The sequence below is a fragment of the Pelophylax lessonae genome, assembly GCF_965119305.1.
Source record: "Pelophylax lessonae genome assembly, chromosome: 4".
NCBI lineage: Eukaryota > Metazoa > Chordata > Amphibia > Anura > Ranidae > Pelophylax > Pelophylax lessonae.
This window is the reverse complement of record NC_138771.1, coordinates 615,295,922-615,313,745: the sequence shown is the minus strand read 5'-3', so window position 1 is coordinate 615,313,745 and position 17,824 is coordinate 615,295,922. Positions and strand designations below refer to the sequence as shown.

General features: G+C 45.5%; 1 protein-coding gene across 1 annotated transcript in view; it reads left to right on the top strand.

The window, feature by feature from the left end:
- The window catches only part of LOC309553570 (venom factor-like), a 424,228-nt gene that overhangs the window by 133,956 nt on the left and 272,448 nt on the right, over nt 1-17,824 (top strand). The window contains exon 17 of the mRNA XM_082254842.1: nt 125-322. Within this exon, the coding sequence (XP_082110968.1) occupies nt 125-322 (198 nt within the window). The remainder of the gene's footprint in view (nt 1-124; nt 323-17,824) is intronic.

Below are 17,824 nucleotides of genomic sequence, written 5' to 3'. Positions count from 1 at the left end.
TCTCAGAGATGAAGACTTGACAGATATTTTAACTCATTAAAAATAAAATTAAAATAAAAAACCTACATTGGCTGGAGTTTGGCTTTAAATTCAATTCTTCTTCTTTTTTTTTTTAAAAAAAAAGCTTTGAAATACAATGAGAATCTGGAAAGGCAGTGCTGCCATGATGGCATGACCGGCAATCTCATGGGCCACAGCTGTGAGCGTCGTGCCAAACATATCCTAAAGGGAGATAAATGTGTGCAAGTGTTCTTGGACTGCTGCAGATATATTGAACTGAAAATCAAGATTGAAAAGGAACTGGACCAAGACTTGGAGAGGAGTAAGTAGACAGTAAATAGAAGATTGGAAAACTATCATTAATTGACACAGATTTATCTCGGGTTTGGCTTCAGCCATCCCACTGTCCACACACATCAACATGCCACATTGTATACCCAGATGGTGGAGGAGAGGTGACTCACACAGCCCAGATCCCTGGCCACCCAACTAAAGCAGGGTACAAACAGCGGGCTGAACAAAAAAACTCAGAGTACCGCATCCATGCCATCCGCACAAGAGATGTGGATGTAGGGATCTCCCCCGCTGGTCTATCATATTCTGACAACGAGGTCTCTTCTACTGTCAGAAAACACTCGCCATTGGCTGCTGCGGTTAATTGAATGCTGGTTTTCCAGGAGGACTATTCAACTAAACCTAGCAATCGGCTTCTATTGAACAAGGAGGGCTACACACAGATCAGAATTGAAATCGGCAGAATTTCGATACGTGTGTACCCAGCTTAACAGTCTCTCAAAAAGTAGAATTTACTGATAATATGCTCTTATTATCAGTAAACACTTAATTTAGGTCATTATTACAGTATATACCTGAATATATATTCATTTACTAATATTTATTTATTTCAGGTACTTATAGCACCATCAATTATTGCGGCACTTTCGTTTTCAATGATTTTTATTGAAAATTTTATAAAAGTAGTGCAAAATATAAACATATAAAAATCAGTGCATAATAACTGTGAACAGTGGTACAACAGAGGCAAACATTAGCCTACACGGCTATGAAAGGTCAGAACAATAACATAGCAAAGGCCTACACCCTAATTATTGCGGCACTTTACATGTATATTGTACATTCACATCAGTCCCTTCTCTCAAGAAGCTTACAATCTAGGGTCCCTAACCCACATTCATACATATAGATACTAGTAAGGATGGGCCGAACACCCCCCTGCTCAGTTCGTAGGAGAACAGAGGAAATGTTCTAAACCGAATGGCGAACCCCATTGCAGTCTATAGGAGCCGAACAGGAGAAATCAAAAGTGCCCATTTTAAAGGCTTATATGCAAGGAATTGGCCATAAATGGGGTATGGGGTTCTGGGTTCTCCCCTGGGGGACATATATCAATAATTATTATTTTTATTTAAACAATTGTTTTTGCAGGAGCAGTGATTTAAATTATGCTTAAAGTGCAACAATAAAAATGAAAAATTCCTTCAAATATAGTGCCTGGGGGTCCCCTTAATGTGCCTGTAAAGTGGTACATCTGTAGCATGCATAAAACATGCTGCAGCAAAAATGATACTTCTAAAGAAAACAAAACCAGTAAAATTCCCTTTAAAATGACTTGCGGTTACAATTGCCGACCCTCGGCTATTGAAAAAAATTAAGGAAAGTGTGTTTTTATGGGGTCATTTTATTAAAATTGTAGAAATGAATAGCTCTATGCCTTTGTGATTACATGAAGTTTTCTGAGCTTTAAGACAAGCTTACAGAGCTGGACTCCTGGAGGGGAGGAAGGGGATCGTAGCAGGATATTACAGGAATGATTTTTGCATAAAACTGATTGAACTCATCTTTGAGGTGAGCAGGTTTTTCAGCCGGTGGTGGAGTTCACTTTCTGGTGTCATAAGTAGGGTTGAGCGGACACCTAGATGTCCGTGTTCGACGGGTTCGGCCGAACTTTAAAAAAAAGTCCGGGTCCGTGTCCCGGACTTTTACCGAACTTTTCCCGGACACCGAACCCCATTGAAGTCAATGGGGACCCGAACTTTAAGGCACTAAAATGGCTCTAAAACACCAAAGGAAAGGGCTAGAGTGCTGCAAATGGCAGCAAAACGTAATTAAGAGCATGGCAAGTGCTCTGCAAACAAATGTGGATAGGGAAATAACTTAAAACAACAAAAAAAAAACAGAAAAATAAAACAATGTTCTTCTTCATCTCTGAAGGACGAGGCCCATATGGAGTAGGAGGGAGGTTGAGGTGGTGGTGGATGTGGCGGTGACATAGGCGTGCGCACAGGGTGTGCTGGGTGTGCCTGGGCACACCCTAATCACCTAGGGCACATAGCATTGCCAGTGAGGAGATGGGAAAGATCTCCCTGGGACCTGCTCTGCTCTATTTCTCCTTGCCTACAGGTACATGGCCCCGATACATTACTCTCCCTGCTGGCAAACACATGCATGTGTATTTCAACTTTGGGGTGCACACCTTAATGCAATAGGCTGCGCACACCTATGGGCGGTGTAGGTGGAAGCGGCGGTGGAGGAGGACCAGGGCCGGATTAACAGCATCATGGGCTTGGTGCTGAGGATTTTGAAGGGCCTTAAGGGCCGTGCCTTGCCATGCACCCAGAGGAGGAAGGGTGCAGCCATGCATGCCTAATTCAACATGGGATGCTGTCTCTGAAGCCCATAAACACATCCATGCATCGCCAACTGTCCCTCCTTGTCCGGCCTTCACGCTGTGTGGGGAGGTTCTGAGGGTGCTGCCTGGGGAAGCGAGCATAGAAGCCAGACTTCTGTGTTTACAAGTGACAGAAGAGCGGTAACAGTGAATATGGCCAACCCGGGGCCTATATAAAAGGTAGGGGCCTGGAGCTGCAGCTCCAATAGCCCCTACATTAATCTGGCCCTGAGGAGGAGGACGAGGTAGCCAACACTGCTTCTTTTCAAAAATTTTAAATGAGGGTACACCCCAAAAGAGTGAGAAAGAGCAAAAATGGAACAATGGGTGGGTAAGGTCGGTATCCATTGCTATTCTGCATAAGGTACGGAAAAGTCCCGTGGGATCCATGCCTGGTTCATTTTAATGAACGTGAGCTTGTCCACATTGTCTCTGGACAGGCGGCTGCGCTTGTCTGTTATAACGCCCCCAGCCGTGCTAAATACCCGTTCAGATAATACACTGGCTGCAGGGCACGCCAGCACCTCCAAGGCGTAAAGGGCAAGCTCAGGCCATGTGCCCAATTTGGAGACCCAGAAGTTGAAGGGGGCAGACCCGTCATTCACTACATGTAGGCGTGTGCACACATACTGCTCCACCATGTTGGTAAAATGCTGCCTCCTGCTAAGACGTTCCATCTGAGCTGCTGGTGCTGCTGTTTGTTGTGGCGTGCTGACAAAGCTTTTCCACATTTCGGCCATGCTAACCCTGCCTTCTGAGGTGCTGGCGGTGCCCTGGTTGCGTTGGCGACCTCCTCCTCCTCCTCCTCTGCCTTGTGCTTCCACTGTGGCCCCGCTGTCAGATGGGAATGCCAGCAGCATGGCGTCTACCAGCGTGCGCTTGTACTCGCGCATCTTGCGATCGCGCTCCAGTGAGTGAATTAAGGACGGTACGTTGTCCTTGTAACGGGGATCCAGCAGCGTGGCCACCCAGTAATCAGCACAAGTTAGAATGTGGGCAACTCGGCGGTCGTTGTGGAGACACTGCAGCATGTAATCGCTCATGTGTGCCAGGCTGCCCAGAGGCAACGAAAGGCTGTCCTCTGTGGGAGGTGTATCGTCCGTGTCCTCTGTATCCCCCCAGCCACGCACCAGTGATGGCCATGAGCTGGCCTGGGTGCCACCCTGCTGTGAACATGGTTCCATCTCCTCCTCCAGCTCCTCCTCCTCCTCATCCTCCTCATCCTCCAGAACTGTGCCCCTGCTGGACAATTGCGTCCCTGGCGTTTGCGTGTGCAGGAACCCACCCTCGGAGCCCCTTGCGAATGACTGCCCTGAAAGCCTTGGAAATGTTACCTCTTCATCCTCCTCCTCCTCCTCATCCTGTGCCACATCCTCTTCCATCATCGCCCGAATTGTTTTTTCAAGGAGGCATAGAAGTGGGATAGTTAAGCTGAGAACGGCGTCATTGCCACTGGCCATGTTGGTGGAGTACTCAAAACAGCGCAACAAGGCACACAGGTCTCGCATGGAGGCCCAGTTAAATTAAATAGCGGAATAGAAAATATGATCCAAAAAAAGTGTATGTATATCACACGTACACAACCACACTGGGCCCCAATTACTATTGTTTGTACCCCTAAAAGGCTAGATGAGGAGTAGGGGGAGTATGGAACAGGCAGCACCCTCAAACCTTCAGAAGTATGAGATGAACCCCAACAACTTGGAAAGGTGGATCTCTCTCACACGTACCAACACAGACTATCCCCCAATTTAACTGATCCCCAAAGGTTTTTGATTAAATAGCGGAATAGAAAATATGATCCAAAAAAAGTGTATGTATATCACACGTACACAACCACACTAGGCCCCAATTACTATTGTTTGTACCCCTAAAAGGCTAGATGAGGAGTAGGGGGGGTATGGAACAGGCAGCACCCTCAAACCTTCAGAAGTATGAGATGAACCCCAACAACTTGGAAAGGTGGATCTCTCTCACACGTACCAACACAGACTATCCCCCAATTTAACTGATCCCCAAAGGTTTTTGATTAAATAGCGGAATAGAAAATATGATCCAAAAAAAGTGTATGTATATCACACGTACACAACCACACTAGGCCCCAATTACTATTGTTTGTACCCCTAAAAGGCTAGGAGTAGGGGGAGTATGGAACAGGCAGCACCCTCAAACCTTCAGAAGTATGAGATGAACCCCAACAACTTGGAAAGGTGGATCTCTCTCACACGTACCAACACAGACTATCCCCCAATTTAACTGATCCCCAAAGGTTTTTGATTAAATAGCGGAATAGAAAACATGATCCAAAAAAAGTGTATGTATATCACACGTACACAACCACACTAGGCCCCAATTACTATTGTTTGTACCCCTAAAAGGCTAGATGAGGAGTAGGGGGGGTATGGAACAGGCAGCACCCTCAAATCTTCAGAAGTATGAGATGAACCCCAAAAACTTGGAAAGGTGGATCTCTCTCACACGTACCAACACAGACTATCCCCCAATTTAACTGATCCCCAAAGGTTTTTGATTAAATAGCGGAATAGAAAATATGATCCAAAAAAAGTGTATGTATATCACACGTACACAACCACACTAGGCCCCAATTACTATTGTTTGTACCCCTAAAAGGCTAGATGAGGAGTAGGGGGGGTATGGAACAGGCAGCACCCTCAAACCTTCAGAAGTATGAGATGAACCCCAACAACTTGGAAAGGTGGATCTCTCTCACACGTACCAACACAGACTATCCCCCAATTTAACTGATCCCCAAAGGTTTTTGATTAAATAGCGGAATAGAAAATATGATCCAAAAAAAGTGTATGTATATCACACGTACACAACCACACTAGGCCCCAATTACTATTGTTTGTACCCCTAAAAGGCTAGATGAGGAGTAGGGGGGGTATGGAACAGGCAGCACCCTCAAACCTTCAGAAGTATGAGATGAACCCCAACAACTTGGAAAGGTGGATCTCTCTCACACGTACCAACACAGACTATCCCCCAATTTAACTGATCCCCAAAGGTTTTTGATTAAATAGCGGAATAGAAAATATGATCCAAAAAAAGTGTATGTATATCACACGTACACAACCACACTGGGCCCCAATTACTATTGTTTGTACCCCTAAAAGGCTAGATGAGGAGTAGGGGGAGTATGGAACAGGCAGCACCCTCAAACCTTCAGAAGTATGAGATGAACCCCAACAACTTGGAAAGGTGGATCTCTCTCACACGTACCAACACAGACTATCCCCCAATTTAACTGATCCCCAAAGGTTTTTGATTAAATAGCGGAATAGAAAATATGATCCAAAAAAAGTGTATGTATATCACACGTACACAACCACACTAGGCCCCAATTACTATTGTTTGTACCCCTAAAAGGCTAGATGAGGAGTAGGGGGGGTATGGAACAGGCAGCACCCTCAAACCTTCAGAAGTATGAGATGAACCCCAACAACTTGGAAAGGTGGATCTCTCTCACACGTACCAACACAGACTATCCCCCAATTTAACTGATCCCCAAAGGTTTTTGATTAAATAGCGGAATAGAAAATATGATCCAAAAAAAGTGTATGTATATCACACGTACACAACCACACTAGGCCCCAATTACTATTGTTTGTACCCCTAAAAGGCTAGGAGTAGGGGGAGTATGGAACAGGCAGCACCCTCAAACCTTCAGAAGTATGAGATGAACCCCAACAACTTGGAAAGGTGGATCTCTCTCACACGTACCAACACAGACTATCCCCCAATTTAACTGATCCCCAAAGGTTTTTGATTAAATAGCGGAATAGAAAATATGATCCAAAAAAAGTGTATGTATATCACACGTACACAACCACACTAGGCCCCAATTACTATTGTTTGTACCCCTAAAAGGCTAGATGAGGAGTAGGGGGAGTATGGAACAGGCAGCACCCTCAAATCTTCAGAAGTATGAGATTGTGTTCACTGTACCCCACAAAGATTGAGTTCACTGCACCCCACAATGATTGTGTTCACTGCACCCCACAAAGATTGTGTTCACTGCACCTCACAAAGATTGTGTTCACTGTACCCCCCAAAGATTGTGTTCACTGCACCCCACAAAGATTCTGTTCACTGTACCCCACAAAGATTGTGTTCACTGCACCCTAAAAGGATGTTGTTCACTGCACCCCACAAAGATTGTGTTCACTGCACCCTAAAAGGATGTTGTTCACTGCACCCCAAAAAGATTGTGTTCACTGTACCCCCCCAAAGATTGTGTTCACTGCACCCCACAAAGATTGTGTTCACTGCACCCCAAAAATGATTTTGTTCACTCCCCCCCAAAGATTGTGTTCACTGCACCCCACAAAGATTCTGTTCACTGCACCCCACAAAGGATTTTGTTCACTGCACCCCAAAAAGATTGTGTTCACTGCACCCCAAAAAGGATTTTGATCACTGCACCCCAAAAAGGATGTTGTTCACTGCACCCCAAAAATGATTTTGTTCACTCCACCCCAAAAAGATTGTGTTCACTGCACCCCACAAAGATTGTGTTCACTGCACCCCAAAAAGATTGTGTTCACTGTACCCCCCAAAGATTGTGTTCACTGCACCCCACAAAGATTCTGTTCACTGTACCCCACAAAGATTGTGTTCACTGCACCCCAAAAAGATTGTGTTCACTGCACCCCAAAAAGGATGTTGTTCACTGCACCCCAAAAAGGATGTTGTTCACTCCACCCCAAAAAGATTGTGTTCACTGCACCCCACAAAGATTGTGTTCACTGCACCCCAAAAAGATTGTGTTCACTGCACCCCAAAAATGATTTTGTTCACTGCACCCCAAAAAGGATTTTGTTCACTGCACCCCAAAAAGGATGTTGTTCACTCCACCCCAAAAAGATTGTGTTCACTGCACCCCAAAAAGATTGTGTTCACTGCACCCCACAAAGGATTTTGTTCACTGCACCCCAAAAAGATTGTGTTCACTGCACCCCAAAAAGGATGTTGTTCACTGCACCCCAAAAAGGATTTTGTTCACTGCACCCCAAAAAGATTGTGTTCACTGCACCCCACAAAGGATTTTGTTCACTGCACCCCACAAAGGATTGTGTTCACTGCACACCAAAAAGGATTGTGTTCACTGCACCCCAAAAAGATTTTGTTCACTGCACCCCAAAAAGATTGTGTTCACTGCAGCCCAAAAAGATTGTGTTCACTGCAGCCCAAAAAGATTGTGTTCACTGCAGCCCAAAAAGATTGTGTTCACTGCAGCCCAAAAAGATTGTGTTCACTGCAGCTCACACACAGAAAAATGGATGTGGATCACTGACACCTGCCTATCTCCAATCCCACACCACACAGCAATATCGATTGTAGTTTGTAGAACACAGTTTCCCTAAAATTCAGCAGACTCTGTCCCTAACAGGATTGAGAAGAGATCGTAGATCAGGATTGAGTGCAGATTCACCCCACCCCCCACACAGCAATATCGATTGTAGTTTGTAGAAGACACTGACCCTATAATTCAGCAGACTCTATCCCTAAAATGCCTACAACTCGCCCTGCCTAAACACTCCGACCTGTCCCTCAATTCTATCCGGACACAAATGGTTTTTTCCTGCCTATCTTTCCCTAATCAGCAGCCAGCACATTGATGTGTGCTCTGTCCCTTAGCTAAGCAGCAGAATGACGCTGCTGCGGCGGCTGCCTCGAACTTATAAAGACTTGGTCACATGCTTCAGACGGCCAATCACAGCTACTAAGACATTTGCAGGCATGGCGGGGATGGCTTAAGGCACACCAGTTAAACGATTGTTGATTGGCTGTTGAAAGCCCGCCATGAAAAGAGCGCCAAAGCATGCAAAACCCGGAAATAAAACGACCGAACACGGATTTTTACCCGAACATACAGTAAAGTGTCCGTGTCCGTGTTCGGGTAAAAAAAATCCAATTATTCGGTACGAACACGAATAATACAGTCCGTGTTCGCTCAACACTAGTCATAAGTTAATGGGTGATTGAAGAACACTGCGGTGGATCACATTCATTTATGGACTTTGTTTTGTGATATTTTTCACATTTATTTTTTGCTATTATGCATATAAATGGACTTTGTGTATTTGGTTGCGCTGCAATGTATGAGTATGTTTATGCAAGTTGTGGTGTGGTGAAATCAATAGGAGTGTACAGCAGCAACTAAACATATTCAAATAACAGACATTGACACAGGATTTGGTTATATATGGTTTAAATAGGTAGGGATGGCACAATTTGAGAGGTAGCGCTGATTGCATCTCATACACTCAGAGCACGATTGCTGCTAGTGGCTGTAGCCACCAGCAGTAAACGCATGTAAATAAGTCCAACAGGCTGGTTGTGCTCCATTCAATTGATTAATGGACTTGGGTATATCCACCCTGTCCATAGATGGATCAAATCTTGGCCAGTATTTGCCAAACTGTCCAAGATTCGATCCATCTATGGCCAGCTTAAGACTGGAGCAGTCAAATCTGTGACAGCTGTACATGGCAACCAATAAGCTTCTAGCTTTCATGGTCAAAGCTTAACTGACCAAGCTGAAGATGGAAGCTGATGCCTTGCAAAGCAGGAAGCAGAGTCTGACTATGTATTGGAGTAAGGGTCGTCCCCATGTTCATTTCTAATTACATTGATGAGACAAAGGCAATCAGCTCATGTATAGGGTTGAGCGGACACCTAGATGTTCGTGTTCGACGGGTTCGGCCGAACTTTAAAAAAAAGTCCGGGTCCGTGTCCCGGACTTTTGCCGAACTTTTCCCGGACACCGAACCCCATTGAAGTCAATGGGGACCCGAACTTTAAGGCACTAAAATGGCTCTAAAACACCAATGGAAAGGGCTAGAGTGCTGCAAATGGCAGCAAAACGTAGTTAAGAGCATGGCAAGTGCTCTGCAAACAAATGTGGATAGGGAAATAACTTAAAACAACAACAAAAAAAAACAGAAAAATAAAACAATGTTCTTCATCTCTGAAGGACGAGGCCCATATGGAGTAGGAGGGAGGTTGAGGTGGTGGTGGATGTGGCGGTGTCATAGGCGTGCGCACAGGGTGTGCCGGGTGTACCTGGGCACACCCTAATCACCTAGGGCACATAGCATTATCGCTCTGTTTGCCAGTGAGGAGATGGGAAAGATCTGCCTCGGACCTGCTCTGCTCTATTTCTCTTTGCCAGCAGGGAGAGTAATGTATCGGGGCCATGTACATGTAGGCAAACACATGCATGTGTATTTCAACTTTGGGGTGCACACCCTAATGCAATAGGCTGCGCACACCTATGGGTGGTGTAGGTGGTGTAGGTGGAAGCGGCGGTGGAGGAGGACCAGGGCCGGATTAAGAGCATCATGGTCTTGGTGCTGAGGATTTTGAAGGGCCTTAAGGGCCGTGCCTTGGCATGCACCCAGAGGAGGAAGGGTGCAGCCATGCATGCCTAATTCAACATGGGATGCTGTCTCTGAAGCCCATAAACACATCCATGCATCGGCAACTGTCCCTCCTTGTCAGGCCTTCGCGCTGTGTGGGGAGGTTCTGAGGGTGCTGCCTGGGGAAGCGAGCATAGAAGCCAGAGTTCTGTGTTTACAAGTGACAGAAGAGCGGTAACAGTGAATATGGCCAACCCGGGGCCTATATAAAAGGTAGGGGCCTGGAGCTGCAGCTCCAATAGCCCCTACGTTAATCTGGCCCTGAGGAGGAGGACGAGGTAGCCAACACTGCTTCTTTTCACAAATTTCAAATGAGGGTACACCCCAAAAGAGTGAGAAAGAGCAAAAATGGAACAATGGGTGGGTAAGGTCGGTATCCATTGCTATTCTGCATAAGGTACGGAAAAGTCCCGTGGGATCCATGCCTGGTTCATTTTAATGAACGTGAGCTTGTCCACATTGTCTCTGGACAATGTCTCTGGAAAGGATTTTGTTCACTGCACCCCACAAAGATTGTGTTCACTGCACCCTAAAAGGATTTTGTTCACTGCACCCCAAAAAGATTGTGTTCACTGTACCCCCCAAAGATTGTGTTCACTGCACCCCACAAAGATTCTGTTCACTGTACCCCACAAAGATTGTGTTCACTGCACCCTAAAAGGATGTTGTTCACTGCACCCCACAAAGATTGTGTTCACTGCACCCTAAAAGGATGTTGTTCACTGCACCCCAAAAAGGATGTTGTTCACTGCACCCCAAAAAGATTGTGTTCACTGCACCCCACAAAGATTGTGTTCACTGCATCCCACAAAGGATTTTGTTCACTGCACCCCAAAAAGATTGTGTTCACTGCACCCCAAAAAGGATTTTGTTCACTGCACCCCACAAAGATTGTGTTCACTGCACCCTAAAAGGATTTTGTTCACTGCACCCCAAAAAGATTGTGTTCACTGTACCCCCAAAGATTGTGTTCACTGCACCCCACAAAGATTGTGTTCACTGCACCCTAAAAGGATGTTGTTCACTGCACCCCACAAAGATTGTGTTCACTGCACCCTAAAAGGATGTTGTTCACTGCACCCCAAAAAGGATGTTGTTCACTGCACCCCAAAAAGATTGTGTTCACTGCACCCCACAAAGATTGTGTTCACTGCACCCCACAAAGGATTTTGTTCACTGCACCCCAAAAAGATTGTGTTCACTGCACCCCAAAAAGGATTTTGTTCACTGCACCCCACAAAGATTGTGTTCACTGCACCCTAAAAGGATTTTGTTCACTGCACCCCAAAAAGATTGTGTTCACTGTACCCCCCAAAGATTGTGTTCACTGCACCCCACAAAGATTCTGTTCACTGTACCTCACAAAGATTGTGTTAACTGCACCCTAAAAGGATGTTGTTCACTGCACCCCACAAAGATTGTGTTCACTGCACCCTAAAAGGATTTTGTTCACTGCACCCCAAAAAGATTGTGTTCACTGTACCCCCCCAAAGATTGTGTTCACTGTACCCCCCAAAGATTGTGTTCACTGCACCCCACAAAGATTCTGTTCACTGTACCCCACAAAGATTGTGTTCACTGCACCCTAAAAGGATGTTGTTCACTGCACCCCACAAAGATTGTGTTCACTGCACCCTAAAAGGATGTTGTTCACTGCACCCCACAAAGATTGTGTTCACTGCACCCTAAAAGGATGTTGTTCACTGCACCCCAAAAAGGATGTTCACTGCACCCCAAAAAGATTGTGTTCACTGCACCCCACAAAGATTGTGTTCACTGCACCCCACAAAGGATTTTGTTCACTGCACCCCAAAAAGATTGTGTTCACTGCACCCCAAAAAGGATTTTGTTCACTGCACCCCACAAAGATTGTGTTCACTGCACCCTAAAAGGATTTTGTTCACTGCACCCCAAAAAGATTGTGTTCATTGTACCCCCCAAAGATTGTGTTCACTGCACCCCACAAAGATTCTGTTCACTGTACCCCACAAAGATTGTGTTCACTGCACCCTAAAAGGATGTTGTTCACTGCACCCCACAAAGATTGTGTTCACTTCACCCTAAAAGGATGTTGTTCACTGCACCCCAAAAAGATTGTGTTCACTGTACCCCCCAAAGATTCTGTTCAATGTACCCCACAAAGATTGTGTTCACTGCACCCTAAAAGGATGTTGTTCACTGCACCCCACAACGATTGTGTTCACTGCACCCTAAAAGGATTTTGTTCACTGCACCCCAAAAAGATTGTGTTCATTGTACCCCCCAAAGATTGTGTTCACTGCACCCCACAAAGATTCTGTTCACTGTACCCCACAAAGATTGTGTTCACTGCACCCTAAAAGGATGTTGTTCACTGCACCCCACAAAGATTGTGTTCACTGCACCCTAAAAGGATGTTGTTCACTGCACCCCAAAAAGATTGTGTTCACTGCACCCCACAAAGATTCTGTTCAATGTACCCCACAAAGATTGTGTTCACTGCACCCTAAAAGGATGTTGTTCACTGCACCCCACAACGATTGTGTTCACTGCACCCTAAAAGGATGTTGTTCACTGCACCCCACAAAGATTGTGTTCACTGCACCCTAAAAGGATGTTGTTCACTGCACCCCAAAAAGATTGTGTTCACTGTACCCCTCAAAGATTGTGTTCACTGCACCCCACAAAGATTCTGTTCACTGTACCCCACAAAGATTGTGTTCACTGCACCCTAAAAGGATGTTGTTCACTGCACCCCACAAAGATTGTGTTCACTGCACCCTAAAAGGATGTTGTTCACTGCACCCCACAAAGATTGTGTTCACCGCACCCTAAAAGGATGTTGTTCACTGCACCCCAAAAAGGATGTTCACTGCACCCCAAAAAGATTGTGTTCACTGCACCCCACAAAGATTGTGTTCACTGCACCCCACAAAGGATTTTGTTCACTGCACCCCACAAAGATTGTGTTCACTGCACCCTAAAAGGATGTTGTTCAGTGCACCCCACAAAGATTGTGTTCACCGCACCCTAAAAGGATGTTGTTCACTGCACCCCAAAAAGGATGTTCACTGCACCCCAAAAAGATTGTGTTCACTGCACCCCAAAAAGATTGTGTTCACTGCAGCCCACACACAGAAAAATGGATGTGGATCACTGACACCTGCCTATCTCCTATCCCACACCACACAGCAATATCGATTGTAGTTTGTAGAACACACTTTCCCTAAAATTCAGCAGCAGCCTCTCCCTCACAGGATTGAGAAGAGATCGTAGATCAGGATTAAGTGCAGACCCCACCCCCCACACAGCAATATCGATTGTAGTTTGTAGAACACACTGACCCTATAATTCAGCAGACTCTATCCCTAAAATGCCTACAACTCGCCCTGCCTAAACACTCCGACCTGTCCCTCAATTCTATCCGGACACCAATTTGTTTTCCCTGCCTGTCTTTCCCTAATCAGCAGCCAGCACGTATGTGTGCTCTGTCCCTGACCTAAGCAGCAGAATGACGCCGCTGCGGCTGCCTGGAACTTATAAAGACTTGGTCACATGCTTCAGACGGCCAATCACAGCTACTGATACATTTGCAGGCATGGCTGGGATGGCTTAAGGCACACCAGTTAAACGATTGTTGATTGGCTGTTGAAAGCCCGCCATGAAAAGAGTGCCAAAACATGCAAAACCCGGAAATAAAACGACTGAACACTGATTTTTTACCCGAATATACAGTAAAGTGTCCGTGTCCGTGTTCGGGTAACAAAAATCCAATTATTCGGTACGAACACGAATAATACAGTCCGTGTTCGCTCAACACTACTCATGTACTCAAACCCAATAACAAAATGGTAGTTCTGCAGTTTAAAATGTATACTATTCCATTGTTCAACAGTATAACTACAGTATATCAGTGCTGTGTATCCAGAGCAGGTCCTTTTGTTAACCGTTAGTGTGGGACCATCTCCTTTACGGACCAAACCAGAACTACCATCTTTTTTTGGATATGTGGGTACATATGAACTAATAGCCTTCGGCTTCTCAGTGACCCCCCCTCTCTCCTATGATACCGTGTTGAAACGTACTAATCCAACTTGGTAAGTAAAAGTCTGTAGTTATATTATCTTGGAGCCTCCTAAAGAAGCTGTGCTGCGAAATGCATCAAGTCAATCTCACCTTCAATCAGCATAATTCTAATAAGATTATGTGACACTATACAAGATAATGTGACACTATACATTACATGTGCTATGTAGTTAGTCATATCATATTAAGATTGGGGTTTGTTATATGCTAATGTATGTGTAGCAAGGTTTCCAGGCCTATGGCCTGATGTGGGTCTGCCATTAGCACCGGTAATCTCTCCAGCCCATATGAGCTGCGGCCCTGGGTGTCACAACTGAAGCAGCGACAACTCCGGTATCTTTGTTTGTTGTTTTTATTGGAATAAAGGGGATGGGAGAAGGGAATGAGTGAGATACTCCTTGAGGCTTAAACTAATTACAATTGGGACTTTACTTCTGAAATGCCCATTGGCGCTTCCTTGACGCCAAACGGCGCCAGACAACGCTCACTGACACTGAGAACACTCTGAAAAACAGAAGAAGTGCTGAATCCTCGACTTATAGTCCAGAAGATCCAAGACTGAGAACTGTAGAACTCCTGACACTGTTGTACTATGAAAGTCACTGAATACTTTCCCCCGCCTGGCACAGCTTGAGGTAGTATATAATAGAACTCTGTATAGCTGTCACTTTAACCACTTTACCACTAGAGGATTTTGCTGTCTTACGTCTGGGCCACTTTTTGCGATTCGGCACTGTGCGAATTTAACGGACAATTGCGCGGTCATGCGAAGCCGTACCCAAACAAAATGTACGTCCTTTTTATCCCCACAAACAGAGCTTTCTTTTTGTGGTTTTTGATCACCTGTGCGATTTTTACTTTTTGCGCTATAAACAAAAAAAAGCGTTTATTTTGAAAAAATAACAATATTTTTCAAATTTTTTTATATGAAATTCCCCCCAAAAAAATGTAAAAATCTAATTTTTCTTAAATTTTTGGCCAATTTGTTTTATGCTACATATGTTTGGTAAAAAAAATCACAATAAGCGTATTTTGATTGGTTTGCGCAAAAGTTATTGCGTTTACTAACAAAGGGAAAGATTTCTGTCATTTTTGGTGTTTTTTTTTTAACGCGTAATGGCCGCGATCTGCGATTTTTTTTGCGGGACTGCGACATTGCGGTGGATAGATCGGACCCTTGACGGACATTTTTGACACTTTTGGGGGTACCAGTGACATTACTGCAGTAATCAGTGCTATATATATGCACTGTTACTGTAAAAATGACACTGGCAGGGAAGGGGTTAATTTTATTGGAGAGGGAGAGGTTAATGTATGCCTGGTGCTTACTAACGTGTGGGGGGGGGGGGAGGTGACTGTGTGACACAAGGACAGATCGAGGGTTCAACTATGCTGAACCCTGCAATCTGACCCTGCCTGTCACTTCAGAGATCCGCCCGCTTGTGTTTACACAGGCGGGCGGATCTCCACACTCGATCGCCGCTGCTCCTCCCCTGGCCTGACTCCCGCTGTGACTGAATACAGCGGGAGCGAGCCTCCGGCGGTGCGCGCGCCGCCGAGAAAGGGGAGTGTCTGACGATGTAGGTCTACGTCGTCAGACGATAACGAACCACTTTGCCGCAGTAGGCTCAACGTCAGCAGACGGCAAGTGGTTAACTGGCACGCCCTATGCAATTCAGGTCCCAAAATGCAGGTGCCCCCTTTGACCTTGAACTCTTCAGGGTCCACTGAATATGTACCCCCTCTGTAGCTTCAGGGTCCTCAACCTAGGTACCCCCTTTGCAGCTAGCTGACACTGGATCCCAGAACCTCTTCCAGAGTGGTCCCCTCTAACTTCAGGCAGACCCCCTGGGGCAATCCTCAGTACTCACGACCTGTGTAGGATTTCCTGGAACTGGACCCCTCTCTCTCTCCACAGGCTCACGGCACACCGGATCCCCTCAGCTCAACTCAGCACTTTCTGGACACTCAGACGACACCTTGAGACATCCACCTTCCTCAGACAGGAGGAGAGACACCCGCATTCTCCCTCCTGGGACTCTGCTCCTGCCAAAGATACAATGCCACGCACCTCCCCCCAAACTTATATCCACTCCAGAATCCTTTGCAGCATAATCTGCCTTCTGGGGTAGTTACAAGCTGGGATGTGTCCCCTGATTGGGCTTCCCACACTGCCCTATGAGAATTCTCTCACAGGAGCCAATGGGGATACTTCTCCCCTCAGCAGGCACATCTGGAAGCCCTGACACCCTAGCTAAATAAATCACAGCCCTGCTGTTAGGCAGACAAGGCCCACTATACATTTACCTAGCACCTACCTGTAGGGTGCTACATATGTGTATGTGTGTTTAGAGGGTTTTTGTTTTTCCTTATGACTATTGTCTATTGTCTATTTTTATTGTAAGTGGGTTAACAATTAGCATTTTCTATTTTAACAAAAATTATTTTAACTTTGTTATGTTGACCTATACAGTATGTGAAAAAAATCTTATTTTTAAGAATACAATAATGGTTTTTCCTTCCTGAGTGTTCCTTGCACCTAAAAATCACATTTTGCTTTCTATTTCGGTCTGTATTTTCAGTACTGTGGGCATGGTGCACAGCATATCCATCATCGGAATTCAATTCTAATATTATTAATGTAGCATTCTTTAGTGTGTGTGAGTCACTGAATCTGGGTCAGGATTAATAGAGGCCAGGGCTGTATGACTCTTCCTGGCAGCTCTCTGGTGCCTCCCCCTGTTTCTAGAATGTTGGCGAATGTTCTGGAAGATAGAGGGCAGAGGCTAGGAGGGGTTGCTTGGAAAATTTAGGTTGGGGGCCTGGCAGAGGACTAAAAAGACCTTAGATAGACATGAGCCATGCCAGCAGGAGAGTCAGGTGAATAATGGAAAAGCAGTGCTGAGGTAGGCTGTTGGTGGCCACTGAGAGTCTGCTGCCGGGGAGGGAATTTACCTCAGGCTGAAGCTCAGGAGGCTGGCGTGGAAGGATCCTATCACAGGAGGCAGTTGTAGGGACCTTAACCAGAGAGAGCAAGGAGAGACAGTGAGTAGATCAGCACATTAAAGGGACATACAAGGGGAGAGACTGCAAGCTGTAGCAAGTCTCTCTTGAAGAAAATGGTGTGCCAAGTCTTCATCTAACCTTGCCCTGGGGAATCTCCAGTGTATGTCAGTCAGGAGGACTGGGAAGAGGAAGCAGCCTGGAGGGCTGGCATTTTCTGCAAGCAGTAGAACTGGGATCAGTGTCTACAGGGAAGCAGAAGGTGGTGTGAGATGCTGTTCACTCCACATGTGCTACTTTGCATAGGGACGGAGAGTTCCTAGCCTGTAATGGGCTGTTGCTGATCTAACAAAAATACTGTTAGCTCCTCCAGGAGTGAGCCAGCAGGAGCTGTACAAAGGGAACCAAGTTTGTGCAGGAAGAAGGAAGAAGAGGAATTTGAAAATAGGGAGGGGGTTGCCCCTGGCAACTGTTAGAATATGGTTTGCGTGTTTTGTATAAATTTTCTTAATTTGTTTATCAAAAATTTACATGTATTTAATTATGTAAACATGGAATACTGCATTAAACTTATTTAAACATCCAACTTGAAAGCAGCAGGTGATGTGCTTTATACAGGAAT